This window comes from Sporothrix brasiliensis (genome assembly GCF_000820605.1).
Source record: "Sporothrix brasiliensis 5110 chromosome Unknown Cont16, whole genome shotgun sequence".
Taxonomy (NCBI): domain Eukaryota; kingdom Fungi; phylum Ascomycota; class Sordariomycetes; order Ophiostomatales; family Ophiostomataceae; genus Sporothrix; species Sporothrix brasiliensis.
In genome coordinates this window covers 990573-1014488 of record NW_024467135.1, presented here as the reverse complement: position 1 = coordinate 1014488, position 23916 = coordinate 990573, and the positions used below count along the sequence as shown (strand labels likewise).

Sequence of the window (23916 nt, the reverse complement as noted above, 5' to 3'; positions counted from 1 at the left end):
ACGCTTCCCCACAACTCAGGACAGTGTGGCACCCTGTCTCCGCTACAGTTCACCATAGCGAATCATTGGCGCGTTGGTTCCTTTCTTTCGTCCACTTCTGGCCCCAAAGCCTCGGTGTTAGACCGAACGCCTCCCAAACAACCCACGCCAAGCATTCTTAACAAGAGAAAAGCCCGCCGTCGTATCGAACGTAAGTCTCTACGCCTCTGCACTTGTCACAGATCCCTCACGACCGTCGCGATGCCGCTTTGGCTCCGTGGCACTCACCAGCTCTGACGACTTGACGAGACATCGCGTTCCGACGACCCGCACAATCACAAGCAAAAGGCAGCAGACGGAGCCAGCGACGCTTGCCCCTCCATCCTCCACCGCTACATCGTCCCGTCGAACTGCGCAAGGGGGTCCTGCGACGCCCGCCATCCTTCCGCGCTGTGACGCGCATCCTCTCTCTTTCTTCTTCCCTTTGATTCATTCAGCACCAGTCACGATGCCGCCGCCCAACACACCCGAGGAGTTTTTTGCCGACGAGTACCGCACTGCTGTCCACAACGCCGGCCGCAATCGCTCACGGCGCTACCCCAACCTGCCTCCACACGATGAAGACTCTGCCGAGAGCGACGAGGCCGGCGGTGTCCTTGATCTGGACTCGCATCCCAATACCAGCCAGAGCGAGAGCCGACGCAACAGCATAGAGCGCCGCATGAGCACCGGCCAGGCTAGCAGCCACAGCCGCGACAGCCAAGACTCGCTGCCGTCCCGACCAAACGTGTTACGCGGACTGATGGGCCACATCGCCCTCTCGCCCTCGCCTAGCACCATTGGCCCCGGACACCCCGGGCGTTCAGGAGACGAAGCCAACACCAGCGCTGCTGCGGTGGACGGCCGACGACTCAACATGGACATGCTGAGCGCGGACGTGCGCAGTGGATATACGAATGACGTGGCGGAACGCGGCAGGTTTCCAGGCCGTCCATGGAACACCAACTACTCCATCTCGAGTTCGAACACAGAAGACCACACAGAAGAAGGGCTTCCATCGCCGCCCAGCATACCCTGGCCAGCAACGGGAGGAACAGGAACAGGCGAGGCAGGTCGGCCGTTGGAGATGCTGCGACGATTACGCGATGGAGACGGAAGTGGCAGCGGGAGCAGAGCAAGCGGACGGAGCGGTGCACCACAGCTCGAGATACAGGTACCTGCTGCACCTGCGACACCCGTGACACTCGTGACGCCCGTGACGCCCGCGGCACGACCGGAACGTCGCCGGCCAAAGACGCCCAAGCTCGACTGGCACACTCTCGAATACATTGGCACATACGACGAGAACCTCGACTGCCCCATTTGTCGCGCGCCGCTGGTCAAGCCTCAGATAACGAAGTGCTTCCATATCTTTTGCGCCAAGTGCCTGACGCAGTCACTACGACATAGCAATCGCTGCCCCATCGACCGCAATCCCATGCCGCGTTTCTCGTCGAGAAACGGCCCGGTGATTGCCCGGCCCGCGCCGCATATCATCTCCAACCAGCTCGACAACCTCCACGTGCGCTGTCCCAACCGGCGCTGCGACCACACGTCGGCTCGCGCGTTCATCAAGGACCACTATAAGACGGAGTGCCCTTTTACCAAGATCCCCTGCCCCGACCCCAACTGCGACAAGCTGGTTACGCGCCGCGACAGCGAGGACGGCCGGTGCCTGCACCAAGCCATCGATTGCGAATACTGCGGCAAGCCCATCGAGCTCGCCGCGCTCGACGACCACTACGATGCCGACTGCAACCAAAAGGAACTCATGTGCGAGCACTGTCTGGCTGCCGTGCCCCGCCACCGCCACGGGACACACGTTATGGAGTGTGGAGAGCGCCGTATCGAGTGCAAGTTCCGCGCGTCCGGCTGTTCCTTTACCAGTAAGAAGAAGGACTTTGGCGACCATGAGCGGACCTGCCTGTACGGTATGATTATGCGCATGAACCGCGCCCACCGCGCCGACATGGACAGCATGGAGACGGTGCTGCAGGACTCACAAGACCGGGTGCGCAAACTGGAGGCGGAGATGGCCGCCCGGCCGGCGCAGTCACCGACGCCGGCCCTGGCTGCGACGGCAGCTGTGGCAGGAACTACAGCACCACAGACCGAACAACCACCGCCAACAACGTTGTACGAGTACCCGTCACAGCATCCCAACCTGCAAGGGCAGGTCTACTCCCAGACACAGCCTACGCTGGAACCACACCAGGACCTCAGCAGCTACTATGACATGGCAGCTGCCGGCGACAACCTCGCGCCGGCGAACAGCAACAACAGTGGCGGCAGCAACGTGCCACATCCCGGCACACCGCCTACGGACGGCGCACTGGTTCCTGCTACGGCAGCGCTTGCGTCCGATGACGCAAACAGCGACGAACGCATGAACCGCATTGTTGCCTACATTGACATCTTCGATGCCAAGGTCGAGAACCTCGAGCGCTACCTCGGCGAAATCGACGCGCGCCAGGCCCAGATGTTCATGAACGAGCTCGGCCCGCTCAAGGAACAGATTTTGGAGATGCGCAACACCATGGGCCATATCAGCATGTACGTGCGCTGGCTGATGGAGTCGTTCCGCCAGACCACGAAACGATCCGTCGGCCTGCGCAGTGGGGGCGCCGCCGCCGGCGACGACGGCGTGTCGAGCGGCGGAGCGGCCGCTGTGCCGCCGAGTGCATCGAGTGCTGCAGCCGGTCCGTCTACGAATGGAGCAGCCACCGGCCCCGGTCCACAGGGTCCTCCAACGGTGTTGCGTGCCCCGACCAACAACACGGCCATGCCGCCACGCCGCATGAGTGACCGCGAGAATCCCCCGCGGCTTTAAGATGGGATACGAGGCTAATATGTCTTTTCTCAAGAGCATTGTTACCTTTGTATTTGGTTGCATCATTGTCATTGTCATCATGATTGTCTTCATTGCTGTGCGGGCAGAAAGCCGGATCATGGGCACTATAAATACGACCCAGATTGTATGTCGTACTAGGGCCATATGGTACAAATACAAACTACCCATCTTTTACTTTTCAAGTCGTAGACATTCATGTTATTAAGGTGATGGTTGGCGTTATGTGCGTCGTTACGCACGGGCGGCTATAAGTGAAGCATTACTAATGCGGACAGCACAACTGTTCTTCTGTGAGCTTCTCCGAAGCTCGATTCCAAGTTTCCGCGGGCGGGGCGAATTTGGGCCAGGCTAGGTTTGCAGCCACACCGCCTTAACAGGACCCTTTGCGAGCATTAGGCGTATTGCCGGCCTGAAACGCCCTATTTCGGCAGCGGTAACATCGCTAAATGCTGCCACTGTGGACAATGTGAACACGCCTCAGCACCCTGACAGCTGCCTGCTGAGAGGCAACAAGGCCGCTGAGCAGAAAAGGTGCGGGGCACCACCACCACCGCCAACTGCAGCTAGGCTACCCTGCGGCGACATCCCGTTAGCCAACAGCCCTGCATTTCCGAGAAGGCATCGCGACAGGGAAGCAACAACTGGTCCCAAAGCCAAGGTACCTTCCCTTCTTTCTCTTCACAGGCAACAACCCCCCTTTCCTTCCCGACAGGACAAAGGACCCACTATCACCAACTTGCATCGAACAGCGTGTTCATCTCAAAGCAGCTTTTTTTCTTTTACATACAACTTGTTCGACGTCTGCCCGTCTGCAGCGGAGGACAACACACGACAACCCCAACGAGCTGTTCCACCCTCACACAACAAAGCTGTCCGGTCCGACAGAAGACTACTCTCGTTTCGACTTCTTCACTCTCGGGTCCTCCGCATCACGGCCACTGTCTTCAACTCGAACCTGGACGTCGAGTAGTCCAGCTGCGAGCTGCCGCAAAGTTCCGCATTTCCATAACGCACCATCGCCCACATGGATCCAAACGAGGGCCAGGAGCCCACGCTCCCCAGTGCCGAGCAGGTAAGGTCGAAGTTCCCTGCCAACAGCCCCTTGGACGGACTCGACTAACAGCGTTTTAGATGCGGGCACGGCGTCTGGCCAAGCTCGGCGGCGGTGCCTCGTCGTCCTCTGGCAACGGCGCAGCTTCGTCCTCGTCCACGTCCACGTCCGTGCCCCCCCAGGACGGTGCAGCCGCCTCCACCTCTCCCAAACCCGCAGCCTCGCCAGCGTCACCAGCCTCGTCCGCCGCGGCCGCATCGACGCCTACACCCGCCCCGACCACAAGAAAGATCACAATCACGCCGAAGCAACCCGCCGCATCCAGTTCATCAGGTAACGACCAAGACCATGCTCGCTCTCGCAGCGCAGGCCGCGAGGCATCCCCTTCCAAGCGCCCTCGGCTTGCCCTTGCCGCTAACACCCCTACGGGCGTGCCACAAAAACAGCAGGCGTCGGCCGCGCACCCAATCGCCAGCCCAAAACCCTCCACGCCGGCCGCGAACCCTGTGTCGGCCGCCGACGCCCTCGCCGAGTGGACCGACACCACCATCTCGAACCTCCTCCACGTGACCGTCTCTCCGAGCCAGACCAAGAACCGGCACGGCACACCGCTGACACTGCTCAACGACCTGCGGTCCGAGATTCTCGACCGGGAGGGCGGCGAGGAGGCTGTGGCGGCCAGTGGCAAGCCGCTGCGGCTGACGGCGGACGACATTGACGCAGCCTTCCAAGAGGCATGCTCGGCCTATACGGACAAGAAGCCGCTGCTGGACTACCTGCTGCCCATCTACAAGACCGTGACGAAGCAGATCAAGACACGCATCACGGTGCCGCAGCGGGTGGCCGTGCTGCAGGAGATCAAGCGGCTGTGCATGAGCAACATTGTGTTTGCCCTGACCATGCCAGAGCTCTTTGGGTGCGTGCCTTTCGGTCCTTTTTTGTTTCTTTTTTTTTCTTCGTTTCTTTTCCTCTGACTGTTTAGTCGCGAACCAAATCCGTCGCACGACACACTCATGCCAAACCTCCTCCGCGGCATGCGCTCCGACGACCCGCTCAGCCTTGACATGGACTTTTTGACCGACATTGTGGCGCGGTTCGACGAGGACGAGGACGGCATACTGCAGGGCGTCTTCACCAAGTCCATGATCGACATCAGCGCTGAGCTCGCGACGATGACCATGGACGACGAGTACCCCAGGTACATCGAGGCCATGATGACGTACACGCGCTTCAAGCCGCTGCTGGTCGCCGTCGCCCAGCACCCGTACTTCCAGATGGCCCAGTCGGCGCCCAACATTGAGCGCTACACGATACTGGGGCCCTTCTTCCGCATCTCGCCGCTGCAGCCCGAGGTGTCCAAGACGTACTTTGGCGGCTCGCACAAGACGGAGCCGACGCGCAAGGAGGCCGTGTACGGCGCGCTGCAGCTCACGCTGAACCAGCACCAGTCCGACCTGCACGCCATTGCCATGGCCTTTGCGCGCGCCGGCGACGGCCCGCGCAACAAGCTGCTCGACTGGTTCGCGTACGCGCTCAACGTCAACCACAAGCGGCGGGCGCTGCAGGTGAACGCCAAGGAGGTGGCCTCGGACGGGTTCATGATGAACGTGGGCGCGGTGCTCGACCGCATGTGCGAGCCGTTTATGGAGGCCAGCTTCTCGCGCATGGAGCGCATCGAGATTGAGTACCTGCGGCGCCAGCCGCGCATCGACATCAGCGACGAGACCAAGCTCAACGCGGACCAGGCGCAGGCGGACGCCTTCTACGCGACGACGGCCGCGGGCGAGTCCAAGTTTGTCAGCGAGCTCTTCTTCCTCAACATGGCGTCGCACCACTACGGCGGGGGCGCGGCGGGCCAGAAGTTCAAGGACATGGACCGCGAGATCAAGCACATGGAGGAGCAGCTGGCGATGCTCCAAGAGGAGAAGCGCAAGCTGGTGGCGGCGGGCGCGCCGGCCACGCACCGGTCGATGGCGCTGGTGGAGCAGCACCTGCAGACGTACACGGCGGCGATTGACCGGCACGTGGCGTACCGGTACTCGCTCGAGGCGGTGCTGCTCGACGAGAAGATGCAGCAGCGGGCGCTCATGTTCATGCGGTACGTGTCGGTGTGGCTGCTGCGCGTGGCCAGCGGGTCCGACTACACGCCGGACAAGGAGCTGCAGATCCCGCTGCCGGCGACGCAGCCCGAGGCGTTCAGCTGCCTGCCCGAGTACGCGCTGCAGAACGTTGTGGACCACCTCAAGTTTCTGTTCCGGCGCGTGCCGCGCATCCTGCCGTCGGCGGTGGGCGACGAGATGGTGGCGCTGTGCATCACGTTCCTGGAGTCGTCCGAGTACATCCGCAACCCGTACCTCAAGTCGTCGCTGGTGTCGCTGCTGTTCTCGGGGACGTGGCGCATGTACCACCTGGCCAACGGGGTGCTGGGCGACGCGCTGACGAACAGCGCGTTTGCCAACAAGCACCTGCTGCACGCGCTCATGAAGTTTTACATTGAGTGCGAGCAGACGGGGGCGCACACGGCGTTTTACGACAAGTTCAACATCCGCTACGAGATCTTCCAGGTGATCAAGGCGGTGTGGCCCAACGACCTGTACAAGCGGCAGCTGACGCAGCAGAGCAAGACGAACCGGTCCTTTTTCGTGCAGTTTGTCAACCTGCTGCTCAACGACGCGACGTACGTGCTCGACGAGGCGCTGTCGCGGTTCCCCAAGATCCACGAGCTGCAGCGGGAGCTGCAGAGCGCGGCGGGCCTGCGGCCGGACGAGCGGCAGCAGAAGGAGACGGAGCTGAAGCAGGCGGAGAGCCAGGCGCAGTCGTACATGCAGCTGGCCAACGAGACGGTGTCGATGATGAAGCTGTTTACGGAGGCGCTGAGCGAGGCGTTTACGATGCCGGAGATTGTGTCGCGGCTGGCGGGGATGCTCGACTACAACCTGGTGACGCTGGCGGGGCCGGCGTCGCGCAACCTCAAGGTGGAGAACCCGGAAAAGTACTTTTTCAATCCCAAGGTGCTGCTGCCGCAGATTGTCGAGCTGTACCTCAACCTCGGCGACAAGGCCAGCTTCGTGGAGGCCGTGGCCGACGACGGCCGGTCGTACAAGCCGGCCATCTTTGAGAGCGCAACGCGCATCCTGACCAACAAGGGCCTCATGGACCCGGCGAAGCTGGCCGCGTGGGACGCGCTGCGGGCCAAGTTCGCCACGGCCAAGGCGCTGCTCGACCAGGCCGAGACGGACCTGGGCGAGATCCCGGCCGAGTTTGAGGACCCGATTATGGGCGACCTCATGAAGGACCCGGTGGTCCTGCCGTCGCGGCACATTGTCGACCGGTCGACGATTGTGCAGCACCTGCTGTCGGACCCCAAGGACCCGTTTACGCGGCAGCCGATGACGGCCGACGATGTGGTGCCGGCGACGGACCTCAAGGACAAGATTGACGCGTGGAAGGCCGACCGCGTCGCGGCGGCGCTGGCCAAGAACAAGGAGAGCGGCAGCGCGTCGACGGTGACGGAAGCGATTGCCGCGGCTACGAATACGGCAACGGGGACGGGAACGGGGACGGGGACGGGGACGGGGACGGGGACGGAGACGGCGGCCGTGCCGTCCGGACGCGAGGACGACGGCGACGCCATGGACACGACCGAGTAGCGGCACTACCAGGGACGCAAGGGGGGTACGAGGGTAGACACGATGATAGATGACGGGCAGGCCAAGCCCGATTTGTTTTGGTTTTGGTTTTGATTTTCATCATGGGGCACGTAGTCCGTCTCCTTTTCTTGGTTTTGTTGTACCTTATATTTTGGTATTCCTGTTGCACCTTGTCACTCCCATGGCCGTTTTCGTGTCGTGTATTATCATCATCGTGCGTCTTCGTCCACCCTGTGACACGACAAGGACACGGGGTGTGATGCACGACAAAGTGTTTTGCACGTAGTAGGACGTTCGACGTTGGCTTTGACTCGTCACAAGGACGGTTCGCCCTGTCGGTGATCCTCTCCGAGGCCCATCTGCTCTCGAAGCCCGTTGCCAGTGCATATGAAATGGAAGAGTTTTGCATCGTGGCATCATGGCATCATGGCATCATGGCATCACTGGATCGCATCATCAATACGGCGTTTGTGGCGCGCCTTCTTTCCTATTCGAGATCGATGCATGCCTTTGTGAGGCCCAATTTCTACATTTTCTCACGACGTCTTTACGTTTTCGTTGGGGATGAACGGCGTTTGCCACTGCCGACGACATCAGCCGTCGACGACTGCATCGCGCATCGCGCATCCGGGACGCTTCCCCTCTTTCGCCCCGCCGGAGGCGGCCGGTGTCTGGCGAACGAAACGCGCATGTTTTATGCTCGATGCTGCACGATGGCGATGGTGATGGACGGTCGGCTCCGCGTGTGAGCACGTTTGCTTCGGGTTTTTCTTCCTATTTGGAATGGGTTTGGTTTCGGTGCTCTTTTTTCTCGTTGCTCTTTATCTATTTTCTTCTTTTTTCCATTTTCTCCCTTGTTTTTCTACTTGAGCTTTATTCGTCCGTCTCTGGGCATTGCGCCCTGTGCTCCAAGCATCGAGTGACGATCTGGCGTTGTTCCACAATGCTTATCCTCGCCATGTTGGGACCGGCAAATGGGCCGAAAATAGCAAAAAAAATCGATCATGGGGAGAGACTAGGGCAGACCGGTCGACGTCCGGCAAGGCTGCGAACGGGGTCTAGGCCGTGGTCTCTTGGCCTGTCGGCCATTTCTTTCAACAAGGCTATGATTTTGCGGCTCGTTGCCGATCTAGAAGGATGGGACCGCACAGGTTGAGAAAGGCAGCTGGGTCATTGATGCGCAGCCCGTACAAGAAACGATGAGAGCAGGTTGTCCGTCGAGACACAAAACGCACAACGTCTGACTCTGGCACGCCGGAAAGCATCTCCCTTTTCGTGTCGGACAGAACATCTGGACCGGGCGGCGAGTGGAGAGTGGGGAACGGAGCCGTCGTTTGGCAGTGGATCGTGACGGCGCGAGATGCAGCTCAAACTGGAATTGGCGCTTGTGATCCATTGGCATCGGCGTTTGTGTCCCAAGAGCCAAAAGCGATCGGGGTGAGAGTGGTTGGCCGATCAGAGACAGCAAGGCTGCGTTGGCCGAAGCAAACTTGGAGAACAGCAAGGACCACGGCGGCCCAGACCGCAACGGCGATCGGCAGCCATGGCACTCTGGACATTCGGTAACGAAGAGGGTCAAGGTCGACAGCTCGGGCGATGGCAAGGCAACCTGAGGGGTGTCGTCAAAAGGCTATGCGGTCGAACTCGGCACTCAGCAGCGAGAGCGTGTAGTCGCTCGGGGTTCCAAGGGCGATCTGCCGTGCATTGCGTTCGGCGTCAGTGATGTTTGCTAGCAAGGAATTGAAGTAGCCGTTTGTGTCTTTCTTTATTTTTATTTTTTTGTTCTTTTGTTTTGTTCTATTTCTTTTCTTTGTCTTTTTTCCTTTTGTTTGCTTGCCAGGTCCAGCAGTCTGTCTTGGCTCCATTTCTTAAAACAGAAATAGAGGAACAAAGTGGGACAGGAACAGAACAGGAACAAATGTTCCTCATGCTGACCACACTGTGCATCGCCTGAGAACGGTGTCTCTCGGTTTGTTGACTGTACACGTACGGCGCACCTAAAAGACACAAAAGCTCCGATAGTAGAAAGTCTGTCCGCAGAGGACACAATAGGAGAAAGGGCCCACACAGTCGGACGGGACCTGCAGCATGCGGGAGTTTATGCATACGACGTTCTGTGAATGTGCCGGGTGCCATCGCCACTGCGGATGCTTAGACGGCTGTGTTTGTGAACTATATTCCGGCGCAATATACCTGCAGGACGTGAACTATGGGGGCAAATCTATGGGGAGAAAGAGACAATGGCCATTCCATGGCGAATCCCATACGTCCTGCGATCACACTTCGTACGGAGGCTCCCTTCTAGGCGGCTCTGGATATTGCGGCGGGCTTATGTGCGTGTGACGGGAGGTGGTCTAGTGGTGTCGCATCGGATCCTTTGCTTTCTTTTTCCGCAACGTCCTTTTGCGGGTGGTTGTTTTCGTTTCGGTTTCCCTCGGTTCCGTTGTTTCTTTTGCTTGGTGGTTTTCTTGATGTATTTCGTACATTTATTTCTTTTTGGTCTGCGATTCGTTTCATTTCCGTTGTTTGTTATTTGTTCTTTGCCATTTTATTTTCGTTTATTCTCGTCTGCCCCGCCGTTTGTTTGGGACGTGCGCGTGCACAGAACGTCGCAGTCGCAAAAGGCACGTCCGGACAGAGAGGACCACAATGGCGCTTTGCGCAGCATCACGACCCAGTATGCAGGGGTAAATTAGGAGACGAAGCAGACTCCTCGGTTGCAGTGGTTTGTATGGAGCAATATGTTGTTGTTGTCGTTGTTGTCGTTGTTCTTGGGAGCGTTTTTATACAAACTTGGAAATATCGTCGTAATGGTTGAAAAAAGAGGCATCTACAATGTACGAAATACGGCAATTTGACAAAACATGCAGGGGTTACCAGAGACCATGGTTAAAAATAGAAGCAAAATCCGCAATGGACAGGATCAAGGACAACATCACGACGACAACTTGCTTGCAGCGCATGTCACCTGGTCCACGACGCACAGCCCAAGTCTGCCAGTCGCACGTTGCTGAGATTAAAGGCGTCCTGCGTCGAAACAGAGCCATCGACGATCAAAGCGTGCAGGAACGTGTGGCTCTGGCAGCAGTCGACACGCCCACGACGTAACGGGGTCTTTGACGGCCATTTGGGCCTGTCACCTGCATGAGCTTGGTCTCCAGTCGATGATATGTCTTGCGACCGTGCTCTGCAACGCATCCGCTGTATCTCATCTCGTTCGCCCGTTACCACTGCTCTATGTCCACTGTAGATGCCAATGGTGTTTGTTTTAGCTTTCGGCTTACCCCAACTTGAAACTATCCTCCCCTCTGATGTCCGCCTTCCTTTACTTTTTTATTTTTATTTTGTTTGTCTGCCAAATAGTATCAACTCCCCGTCCAGCCTCATGCACACAGAGTGTCAATGCACCCATCCTGCATGGCTTCGGATAGACGGCAAAGCGGACGTTCTTCTCTTTGAATGTCTCAAAGCCCAAAGCCCCAAATTGTCAACATCGTGAGGGTGTGGCCGCTGTTTGGACTGCTTGATACGACTCGTCCCGGTCGAATTCAACTCTCCGGATGCCGGCCATTATTCAAGCAGGTCCAGACGCCAACGAAAACCAATAAAGATGCGAGGGGCGTGCAAACGAGGCGAGTGGTGTGCTGATGTGCTCAAGCAGACGAGTCTGCACAGTATTTGTGCCATATATTTTGTGCTCTGTAATAATGTGTGCCGCCTCTGCCGGTCAAGTGCTGAATCTTTCTCTGCTGTCCCTTGACATCCACAAAGCGATGTACCATCTTGGCGATGCATGGTGGTGTCGCCCCTATGGAGGAGATGATGTGAAATCGGTGTCTTGCAAGAATAGATAATATGATGATAAAAACGACAGATTAAAATTAAGCAAGGACCATCCAAGACTCGACAACCGTTTCACAGGTCTCGTATCTGGGATGTATTGTGACCGGAGGTGCAGGTCAGTTACATCCGTATTGCTTCGCATATTTGCCCATCATAGAATTGTGTGGCTCCGGTATCATCAATACTCCGCCATCATATGCCCTCCTTATTTCCCTTATTGCATAGCCTCACCGGCGACAACGCAGTCTGGTGGCAGCATATCACATATCACGTACAGGCCTCCGGGCAGTGCTGAAGATCCGAAGATCACCATGTCAATGCTTGTCATACTGATATGACCAGGAACAGAACCAAGTATCGGTCGCTCCTTGTTCCTGTCGTTCGATATTTATTTTATACGAATATATTAGTATCATTAAAATATCCTTTTTTTGTCATGCTACCGATATCATAGACGAATATGAGTCCTTCGGATCCCTCGGTGAGCCATCTACGACGTTGGCTAGGTCACGTTTCTCCCTATTACGCCTACGACGCTGTTGTCACCTACTCCGTATACCGTAATGGCCAGGGTGTCTAGGCTACCATGACACACCTCGGTGAGAAACAATACAGCAAAACGCCATCTCGGTAGGCACATAGCCGAGGCCATTCAGCGTATGTCGTTGGATATGTACAAGTACAAAATACGACGTCCTTCTGTACAGTTTTTATTCAGGGGCATCCAGGCCCTTGGGACTCCACACGATTCGAGAGCTGAAAAATTGGTGGGAAGAGCTGCATTCGGTTAGAGGTGAGCGAGGCCGGCCGCCACGACAAGGAGATGGTGTGCAATGCCCCTGGCTTGTAACAGGGATTGTCAACGACATTCGTCTCTTCGTGCCATCTTGCTGTCTGCCAATGTTTGAGGGAGCCTCGATCCACTAGCTGAAAGAAGCCTTTCAGGCCCCCGAGAGAGAAACGCACGATTGCACAAATTACGCCGAGACAGACCAAACGAGGTGTGGAGGATGCCAAATACCAATACTGTGCTAGGGCGTTTCGGTCAATTGCTGCAGCGTATTTCGTAAGATGCCTGGCGACTGTCCGAGCATCATTGGATCCGTCACCACGGAGGACGTCGTAGACAAAGTTGGTTTCTTGTTCGCCAGACCAATTTCTGGGCCAGGAAACTGGGCCAGGAAACGAGGCCATGTCTTGGCAGGAGAGTGACGACGGCCAGTTTGTGGTTTTTGTATTGTCATGGACGGAGGAGACAGATGCGTTCTTGGAAAATGACGCGCCGCTTCCTGGAATCCTGGAATCCTGGAATGGTGGCCGTCTAGCGGAACCCGTCCGGCCTTGTCCCGAGACCAGCACATTGGCGCCTGAGGCGAGGCCCGACGGACAGGACCAGATGTAGCTAGCCGCCGTCGCGCGCTCAACCCCAACGGCCCAGAAGGGTTATTCGGGCTGCTGTGGACATGTGTAGAAGTCTGGTCGTGGGGTTCATAAAGTGGCCTGGAGTGGCGTTGACGACAACGGCCGTTTTGCCTTGTTCGGATTTTATTCTACTTTCTCGACAGACGCCGGTGGTGTACGACATACGATGTCCAGCGACGGAAGACCTCGTATCCGAATCTCGGCCGGGCCTGGGAACGACGGAGCCAGTTGTTTTTTTTTTTTTTTTTTTTTTTCTCTCGTTCTTCCTCTGCTCGGCCCTAGCTCTCGCGCGGCTTCGGCGTCTGCCCAGTTTTGTTGACCACAGTAGTTTTTGGCCCTTTTTCATCTCCTTGTTTTTAGGCCACCACGTTTCTCCATTCGCCTTGGCTGAACCCTGTGGCGCTCCTGGTGATCCTCAGCAGTCTAGTCGAATTGACCCAGTTTCCTGCCCGATTAACGTGAAGGCTAGCCAGGCGAGCCGGGCTAGGCTGTTTTGACGAAGCTGCATGAAGCTATAGCAAACGGCATCCAAAGGCCCACGGCACTACGGCGAACTAGTTTCAGCTTCAGCTGTTCAGTCGTTCCATCGTTCCATCGCGGCTAGCAGACAGCCTAGGAGACACAGGAACTGAAAAGAGGCAAAAGAAACGACGGACAGAAAGGGGGTGGTGATAGAGCAAGAGAAGAGAACAGAACGACAAGAACACATGATGGATCGACACGACAAAAAGAACATCTTTCGCGGCAATGTCTTGTCTTTGCACAGGAAAGCGGCTAAAGTCCCCGATGCATTCCGTCTCAAAAACTATCCAGACGGTCGGGACTGTCCAGATCGCTTGTCTCAAAAGTACCTGTCGTCGGCGACCGTGAGGGTGCTTTCGTGTGGAGATTGACTTGCGTCAATATGATATGGCCGACAGGCTATTGAAAACTACGCAGTGCCGCAAACACACCAAGACAATGGAGAGCCCAGATCAACGTCTGATGATGGTCCTTTCCTGCACCTGACGGCGACGTCCTCAACTTTGACAGCAGAGTATCAAGACGGCGTCCAGTACTTTAGGTGGAGGTCGGGTGTACGAGTAGGGGTGTATCATGAGAAAATAATATGCGTACATAAATATGGCGGGCAAAAAGAAAAAGAAAAAGAAAAGAAGGAAAGAATCAAGCATCTACCCCCCTTAAGAGTCTTGGCATGGCGAGAGCCAGAGGGAACAAGGGCGATGGGTGTAAGTCATATGGAGTAACGGAAAGAAAGATACAACATCATCGAAATGGATCCTAAACGCATCGCCGACGATCTCGTGCCATAACAAGGAAGCGACGAGCAAGATATGGCATCAGATCTGATGCACAGCCTCTGGCTCGGGCACACTCTGGTTTTAGTCGTTCGTTTAGTCTTCAAAATCAGAGCATGACGGAGATGAATACCAAATATGGTGTCGATTGTCGTTGGCATCGATGGTGTCGAAGGTGTCGGTGTCAAAGGTGTCGATAGAATAAATGGCATAATGGCATCGACGCACTCTCTCCTAGCAGGACCACGAAATAGAAGGGGTGTTGGACATGAACATGTATTTAATCCGCAATCAGTATATCCTGCTAACCGGATGCAAAGGGGCGTGTCTTGTCGATGCGTGCTGGATCGACATTTCATGTGAAGAAACTGTCACAGAACAGGCACGAACGTTCGCTAATGGTTGCAGAAATCAAGGAAAGAAACGACACGAAATCACGTCCAATAATAACAATCCAGCCAACGGACGAGTCCAGATGGGCATCATCTGGCGCCTGCGATATTGTCGGAGGCGGTGAAAGAAGACTCTTTCTTCCGAACGCATGAATGATCTCGTCCGTAGTATCAACAACGAGAAGAGATGAAATAAAAACATAAAAGGAATATTCAGGTGGCGTGCAAGTTGTCCGGCCGTCAGTGAAAGTAAAGATAACAAAGGCGAGAATGGAGATGCGCGACACCCGATGTCTGCAGTTGACCGGAGACGACGGGTCGGCGGACATGGCCAGCACATTGTTTTTATCGATTCGTATTTGTTCTATTTTCTCACATCACAGCCAAACGAAAAGATGCACCCGTCCATGCCAGGCTCCCGAACAAATGAGACATCTGGTGACGACCACGATCGCTGATCAGAATACGAGACCAAGGCAAATCAATAGAGACATGCGTCGTGTTCGTGCCACCGTGGCGTTTGAGACGTTGAGGCGCCGGAGACACTGTCACTGCGTGGCCGTCATGCGCTCTGAGAAATGTGTGCCCAGTCCGAGATACTGTTCTTCCGCCACGTGCCTCGTCAGGCACAAATATACATGACAGGAACAACGAAAACATTGTTGTTGCACAGCAGCGTAGCCAGGAACGCCATGTACGACGGGAGACTGAAGTGCTGTTGTCCTACCAAGCAAAGGTTTTGCAAATGCGGTGCAATTGTGGTCATTGTCGGGAGTATCGTTGCTTGCTTCGTATCTCGAAACGCCATTGTTTGTTGCCGATAGCAAATAAAATAAAATTACAAGAGTCCCATGTACCCAAATGAGCCCCCGTCTTCCTGATCGCCAAACTGCTGTCCAGTTGTATTCTTTTTTTTCTTTCGTTTCTTTCTTTTCTTTCTTTCCTTTCTTTGGAAAACGTGCAACACGAAGTCATTCACACCCTCTTGACGCCCCCTATTTCATCACACTGACCGCCATTTTCCACATTCGTATCAATATACTCATGTAGTGTGCATGCTGTAGTGCACATCTGTGCCGTGTGTGCTGAGCGGTGCAGAACGGCGGAACGACGGATTTGAAAGTGTGATGTGTTTACGGAGGTGCTTCACGTCCTCTGCTTATGTATCCCATTTGCAATCAATTCCCGACGTAACCACACAATCTTAAGCACGCTTGAATTCAACTCGGAACACATCCTAATGAGGCTCAAAGGACGTTGATCAACGACAGTCAACAAGAAAAGAAATAAATAAAAAGAAAAAAAAGAAGAAAAAAAGACCCGATATGCAGTGCTCCGGTCGTGGAGGCATGGCTGCGAGATACAATGTTCGGAGGACGGAGGTCGGCATTGTACGCCGTGCACGATTTACTGCTAGCGGATTGCTCGGTGAGAGGACGGACGACTGGGGTGTCTCTCGTATCGGCTCGTTGCGCAAGGGAAGGAAAGGGAGGGATCGCTGTCACCAGCACCGACCTCCGTTGTGCTGAGGACACAAAATGCAGCGTCAGCGGGGCCGCTCACTGCTGTTCTTTTCTTTTCTTTTCTTTTTTTCTTTTATTTCTCTTTGTCCATCTCCCTCCATCTCCATCCTTCGTGGCGTTCGATTCACGTCGTATTCCGGGGAACAGATCCGACCAGGGGGAAAGCTGTCAACGAAACGGAATAAAGAATGCTTGCCAGGATAGAACCTTAGTACTCTGTGTAGTCCGTACGTTGTATGTACTTGCACACTGGCCGTCCGCAAAGAGAAAAGGTGTGGACAGGGGAGGCATGCGAGCAGGGGTCGAAACGACAGGGCCTGGCTCGTCTGGCCTCTCTCGACGCAGGAGGACGTCCAGCGGCTTGTCTCCGAGATGTCCACACCCACACGCCACAGCAGCCACCAAATTTAGCAATGCAACGCTTTGTGTCAACGGTCGTGGGAAGAGTGCTCGAGAGTGCGTATGCCGTAGCGGACGATGGACAGAGTCGATACATTCGTACTTGACAGAGACCATTCAACCTTTGGATCATGTGCGGGAAGTGACTGCCGTGCTCGACGTCTGGTTCCGATTCGAGTCATCATAGAGGCCATGTTTGGCTCGAGGTAGGTCCTTATACGTTCCAAGGACTTTGCCTGCTTTATATTAAACTTTTTTTAGGTCCTTTCTATTTGTCTCCCTTTCCTCGATCTCATACTTCGTACTGCCTCCAACTACACATCCCCCTCTCGTCCCGTATTCCTCTGCCTGACGACCCCGTCGCCGGACAGTTTGCCCACTAGCGGAATCCTCAGAGGCCTGCTGAACATGCCTCACGTCTACACAGTATCACTGGCCCAGTCTCCGCCCTCACCTGCAACTAACGGCATCACTGCATGGCTGCATCACTGCATCACTGCATCACTGCATCACTGCAGCCAACAGCATCCTTCTCCCCCCCAGGCCCCCTGTCTGCCTTCCATTGCGACATTGTCACTCACAATTACCGGCGTCAGACGATGACCAAGAATGACAAAGATGGACGAGAGATGCTAAGGCGATGCTAAAAGGAGACGCCAAAAAGGAGATGCTAAAAACAGCGGAAACGATGTCTCCCACACGACGCGACACTCTCACCCCTGCCTGTCTCTTTACAGCATCTGGGGTTGCTTAGTTTGCTGCCATTGCCGCGTTTCACGATTCCTCTTTTAGGATGATGAAGCGCACGAAGGAATTACGAAATCGTTACGACGTGCATATTCACCGTGCAAAATGCTCCGAACATCGTGGACTTGACGGGCGCCCCTCGCCTGCTCTAGCCGACCCTCCACGGCGCGCTGGAATAGGTAAGAAGATACGGCATACGGTAGAAGGAATGCTTTCCGGTGTACACAGTAAGCGCTTTGGACTGCGCTCGATCGGGGCAGCCGTCGAGACGAGATTGGCGTCAGAGACATTGGTTCTTGGCGGGCGTCTCCCTCTTTGTGTTCTGTGTGGCGATCGTTGTGGAGGCGGTTTATATTGTCGTGCCTAAATCACAAGATAAAAAGGGAAAATGACGAGGAGAAAGATGTAGACGATGGAGAAAAAGAAGATTTTTTTAAAAGAAAAAAAGAAAGAAAAAAAGAAAAAAGAAAGAAAAAAAGAAAAAAAAAGATAAAGACAGAGATCAGGTCAAAGGGGCAAACAGCCATCAAGAAAGAAATCACTTCCAAGAACGTCGTCCTCGATACAACCCACATCAATGCGGACAATCACGGACCTCACACCATGTTGCCCACAGCCCACTTTGACTTCGTCTCATGTTCACCACGTTGCCAATGTCAATAGTTCCTACAGCGTTCCCCTCTCCTCGTCATTAGCAATACCACAGTGCGGAGTCCATCGTACGAGTAATTACGACATAATTCGTACAAATAGCCACCAAGGCACGCTGTCAGCCACCCAGACTGGCTAGTGTTTAGTATCGTCACTTCGTGTGCTTTTGGGTTGCCTGGTGTCTTGGCCTCGTTAGTTTCATCTCCTCTTTGCGCCCTCGTGCGGTTCTAGATCGCAGCAAAGGCGTCCTGCTTTTGTTTCGTCTGGTGTGGCTTGGCCTCCTCGCGCCGATGCGCCGATGCGCCATGCGCCGATGCCATCGTCAAACAGGAAAATAGTAAAATAGTAAAATAGTAAAACACGACGCTATCACGGTTTTGCACATATTTTGCATCTGGCGCTCGCCCCATTTCCGCAGGTCCACATTGTCCCGTTTTTGGCTCCGCTGTATTCTGTACATGTGGATACAGCGACGGTGTGCGATGGCGCGCTATGCTGGGAGCCCATACGGACAGTCTGGACTTTTTGAAGCTGTCCAAGAGGATGTCGAGAATAGGAGCGTTTGGCAAGAGCCTCTGGTTTCGCGCTGGCACAATCCAGGTTGCATCAGCGTCCCACAGCGCTCGGTTCACATGTTCGCAGATGTTTGTCACCTTGGGATTTTTTTTTCTTCTTTTTTTTTTTGGCACGTTTCTTTCTTGACAATAGCATAGGCGACAGGCAGGCAATACTCGAGCATAGGTTGATTGACAACCTGTGACCAGAATGTGACAGACTGCGAGCCCTGACTGGCCCTGCTTGATGAGGCTTGCCAGCGAAGGACGTCGTACGTGTCGTCTTTGTCGTCTTTTACTATCGACGGCATACTCCATACTCCGTATACTTCGTACATTGATCTTTGACAACACCTTGTCGCGCTAGGCCAGGGTACCTGACGCGATCGGCGGTCATTCAGGCATGAAGGAAGGGAAAAGAAGAACAGCGAAAGAAGTGTACTAAGTATAGAGGATAATAACATAAAATCACAAAACTGCCGTGTTCAAGATGTGCAGCGTATGACGATCGAGACTGTCTAATGGAACCATACCAAAAGAACACAGGAACGCCGTCACAGGTCGTCACAGGATCAGCAGCACATCAACAGACACGCACGATGTATCCCCAAGCGACACACCGGTACGGGGCCGTCGCGCATAAACTAAGCCAGACGGCAAGGGCAACAAAATGACCTGTCAAAAAAGGAAGAAAATACCCTACCGTTTGGTCAACGGCTGCAGAGCACGGCTAACGGCTTTTTTCTTTTCTTTGTTTCTTTCCTTTTTTTTTCTCTTTTTTTTTTTTTTCTTTCTACTTTGTTTTCTACTCCGTACGCTTATCTTGGGCATGCTGTCGAACAAGGATACAGTGCTGTCGTCATGTCAGCCCTGTCTTTTTGTGTTGAAAACCAAGCCAGAGCCAGGGGGTCTTGTTGCCTGTCCAAGTCCATACTGCCCAATTCTTTTTCATTTTTCGTTTACGGCGTGTACAGCAGCACTCTCACTCTCCCCAAACAGAATAAGATTTTCGGACGATGCCTGCCGGCGTTCCAGACCATTGTCTGTTGAAGATGATTCGTAAAAACTAATTATGCCGTGCAGAGTAGACGACAAAAAACAGACCTAAACTGGACCAGGGTCGACACGGGTCTGGAAATGGTCATACCACAAGCAACCGGAGGGCGACTATGAAGCAATACCACTGTTGAATATCTACCATGCGTACTCTGTACAATGAGGCGCATCATCGTACAGCGATCGACACGAGTCTATCTCATCCGCACATACGACACGCGCTGTGCAACATGGGCGCCTTTTGATTCTGTTTTTGGCTTGTTTACCCGCCGCTGTCAGTTGTACGGACGTGGTCAGACTACGAAGCCTGGCGGCAGGCACCGTTGCCCGATGGACTGAGCTGTCCACGACCGCTCTCTTCGGGTTGTGGGCTCGGGACTGCGGCCGACAGGCTATGGGCTGCGACGATGGCGACGTGCGGTCAGACACAAAGTCTTTTGTTTCTTTCTATTCTTTTTTTTTTTTTTTTTTTTTTTTTTTTGGTCAGAGCGGCCCTTGCGGATCTGGCCGGCTGATCATCAATCACGTTATTCAAGTGGAGAGGAAGAAGGACGCGAAGGAAGGGCGACGACGGGGAAGACATTGTAAGAGCGAGAAAGACTGCGACTGGGTGGCAAAGGGTGGTGGTGTATTAGTTATTAGTCTTTTGTATCATCGCCACAGAGGAAGGCAATGCGGCTGGCTTGACGAGGAAAGAGGGGAAGACAAGGTCCTTGCGCGGAATTCAGAGTGTGCAGGCATCGCTGAGCGGTTGGGGTGACTGACAATGAGAGCACTTGAGTGGCCAACCAGAGAGACCGGAAAGGACAGTCTAGATTGCGTGGTGAACGGGTCTACATAAGATGCAACCAAACAGTAGCAAACTTTGGTTGCGCACAGAACAAGACTCCGTTTTTGTGCTGGCAACGACAAGAACAGGGTCCAGGCCAGTTTGAGTGGCCATTTTGAGGGGAAGACAACTGGGGAAGGACATATATTGACAGGGGGTGGATAGTAAGATGTGGAGGAGAAGGAGGAAGAGGAGGAGGAAGAGGAGGAGGAGGAGGAGGAGGAAGAGGAGGAAAAAGAGGAACAGAGGGGTTGGGGCTCCAACATAAGAGGAGGGAGGGGACGGGATAAATACAGAAAATCAAACAGAAAGCATTGTCACAAAAGCAGTGCCGGTGTATGGCTTGCATCGGTGGTCCAGTAATCCTTACAGAGCAGCAGTAGGCGGAGGCGCGATGATAACAAAAGAGCAACAAGAAGGTTGCAGGTTGAAACTGGCTGCCATGGGAATGTCTCACCAACTGGACAGGGCACTGGACCGGCCTTCTGGAGAGTAGCAAACGATTGGTACTCGTTTAAGCCTCGACATGTATTTCTGCGTCTGGGCAGAGCGCCACGTTGTAGAAATACCAGGGGCGAGGACATTGCAAAAATTCGGAAGGATAGAAGTCAGAACAGATGATACAACGACGACGGAATGAGACGACAACCCCGCATCGAATGCAGTCGAAGACGGGGACTCTGTGGCATGAGGCCTTCACAGCCTCAACGGAGAACAGAGTAAAGGCAATAGAGAACAGACAAAGAACAGACGCTAACAAAAGAACTACAATGAACCAGCATTCACCAAAGCCTGGGCCAGTCTCGCGACCGGTCAACAATCAACAAGGCCAGCCAACGCTGCAAGGCTTGCAAACGGGCCAGACGCACACAACCCGCCACACGAATTGCCACACGAATTGCCACACGAATTGCCATCGCGACCGTCTTCCACCTCCCTTGCGCTCCCCCTCATCACCCTGGTCCCTTTTTCCTTCAGCGGTGTGGAGCAGCGTCACATCGTCTTGATCTCTATTTTGTCACTCTTGCGTCTGGCCGTGCGCAAAGCAAAATAGACGGCACGCCGCGAGCAGGGTACCCCCCTTGTCTCCCAGACGAGTAATACATGTGTTCGAAAAGTATGCGCGTACATATGCACGCTTGGCTCTATTGGGAGTGTTGCAGAGGAGAAGCAGACCCCACCCGTGCCGCTACAACTGAGTGCCCATGTTTTTGTGAGGCGGCGTCGTACGGAGTTTGTTTTAGTGTCTTGACGGTCAAGCCTTTGCTCAGCATCTCCGGGGTCGCACATAGCTGCTGGCATTTTTTTCTTTTCTTTCTCTTTTTCCTTTTTTTTTCTTTCTTTTTTCTTTTTTTCTTTTTTTCTTTTTTCCCTCTCTTCTTAAGCCCACTAATAACAAGCTTGAATTTAAAGTCGCATCGAGGTCGTGCGCAATTTGTGGAGAAGACCATGCGAACCAGAGAACGGACAGCTTGATAACAAAAAGGAAAAAGGACAAAACAAAGGAAAATCCTTGCCGCTTTGTGTCCAGACCTTTTGCCTCGGACTCCTTTATCTTCTTCGAGTCGAGCCACTGCCGTGTTGGTAGGACACCGAACCAAAACTGGTGAGCGCTGGTTGTTCGATTCGTCATTGCTGTTCCCAACAGACGGGTTAGATGCACAAGGCCCTGTCCCGACAGACGGATATAGAAATAAAGGAAACGAAAAACGGGCAACAAAGCTCTGCCGCCGCAACGGCACGAGGCGAGCCTCCGGTCGGCAATCGCGTCTGTTGCGTGATGTAAGAGGACAAGACGTACAAGAAGAGGGACACAATCAGAAATGAGGATAAATGTATGTCTGCGCCAAGTGACCGGAAGCCGGCAACACTCACATTGACAATTGGCATCTTGCCTTGGGCACGCAGGCAAAAAGCATGACACAGCGACAGCTACACCGTGTACCTGCATAGCTGTCCAACAGATGAGCATACACGCTGCCAGGTGCAGGAACATGTTGCACTCGCCAAGGGCGCCGAGACGATGCAAGCACATCAAGCAGACAGCATGCGGCGTAAGACCAGGGCGGTCTGCACATCCCGCGCGATGCCCCCATCCTTTGCGTTGCCCTCTTTGTCCTTTTGTCTTTTCGTTTTCCATCTGTGCCGTCGTTGCTTTTGCAAACTCTGCTGCAGTAGTGTCTCTTTGCGGGGCAATACAATCTTTGAGACCGCCTTTTTATTCTTCGTTGCTTGCCTCATGGCCAGCTGATCGTTCGTTTCGCATCCCTTACTCATATACTCTGTGGCTCTGTGCCGCGTCTGCATGCGATCTGCATAGACAGAATTTTCATCCTTTCTCGTGCTTTGTGTTGCGGGACGGGAATTAAAAAAAATAAGACCAGGACAAAACGCTGAATTGCTTTGTTGTTGACCTTGAACAAAGTCCTAGCTTTGCCAAAAATGGCACTGTCCAGCAAGACCAGGCCCTGTCAATCTCGTTACCCCATTCCTCACCTGCATCGGAGGGTTTTTGCGACTTGCCTCTTTTTGCCCCTAGTCTTTGCTTAGACATGCTTTTATCTTGTCGTATTTGTCCTCACTCCCCCGGTCAAGCGACTATCGCGCATGGATATGAAAAGAGGGGACTTCAAACGACAAAGAATCAACTGAGCAAAGAGCTCGGTTACCAGTCTGCCATTCTCTTTCCCCTTACTCCCTTTCCCCTCATCCCCCTCTTCTCCTACTCCCTGTCTTCTGCCAGTCGGGAAATAGGTTAGGTTTCTTCTTTTCCAGCTTCTCGAAGGTCTAGAGAAACCCTCTCAAGGGACCCACTCCCAAGTCTGAACAAAACAAGAAACTGTTGTAGCGCACCCTCGAGGCCGAAAATCAAGGCCAGGCCAACCGGCATATCAATGCATGCTTTTGCGTACGTCGTAATTGCATTGTACTTTGTAATGTTCGGACGATCGCCTAGCTCATTTGTGGGCATGTTGATTAAAAGCACTGTCGAAGTGGGCGTTGCCGAATAGTTGAGTATCAGCCACCGTGCTTGTGGAACCTTTGCTCACTGGCCTCAGCGGAATTTGGTGTTGGAATTGACGAGCATAAATGGACGACGTAGATGGAGGTTAGGGGCCAAAAGTCGTACGATGTAATTTTGGGGTTGGCTGCCAGAGGCTATCCCGTGTGGGTTCCGTTCTTACCGAGTTGACAACCATTATGGCAAGTGAAAAGTACCGACTATTACTTAATAGAATTCGGATTAAAGCGACTGCTTTCCCCAGATTGACACTGCATCCCGCCTCCCGTCCCAGCCAAGAGCGGAGTGAAGGCACCTGCGAGACGAACGGGCCTATAATGCGTCGGACTATATCACGATTGCATGTGTTCGTCGAAAAGTTCGAGTTTCCCTGTTTTTTGGATCGTTTTGTGTTTGGCCATCACGATCTTTGCAAGGAACGTGTGGCCGCGTGGTCGCCAGGGTCTGGGACAAAATAGGAGGTGGGCGACCGGCGAGGCCAGCCTTTCGCAGGCCGCAAACGCTCGAGCATATCCGAAAGGAGGCAGGACACAACCCCTCTCCCACCAAAAAATTCGGGACAAGAGAGAGAGAGAGAGAGAGAGAGAGAGAGAGAGAGAGAGAGAGAGAG

At 54.2% G+C, this 23916-nt stretch overlaps 2 protein-coding genes across 2 annotated transcripts; both read left to right on the top strand.

Annotated features, from left to right (window-relative positions):
* Nucleotides 1-487: 487 nt before the first annotated feature.
* Nucleotides 488-2848, top strand: SPBR_04117 (traf-like signal protein; the record flags this gene model as incomplete). The annotated part of the gene is made up of 1 exon (XM_040762400.1): nucleotides 488-2848. One exon carries the CDS (start codon nucleotides 488-490, stop codon nucleotides 2846-2848), a length of 2361 nt encoding a protein of 786 aa, XP_040621558.1.
* A 1045-nt stretch (nucleotides 2849-3893) lies between these two features.
* SPBR_04052 (ubiquitin conjugation factor E4 B) lies at nucleotides 3894-7570 on the top strand (the record flags this gene model as incomplete). The annotated part of the gene is made up of 3 exons (XM_040762336.1): nucleotides 3894-3941; nucleotides 4001-4836; nucleotides 4903-7570. The coding sequence occupies 3 exons, from the start codon at nucleotides 3894-3896 to the stop codon at nucleotides 7568-7570; spliced, it is 3552 nt and encodes a 1183-aa protein (XP_040621557.1).
* Between the last annotated feature and the right edge of the window lie 16346 nt (nucleotides 7571-23916).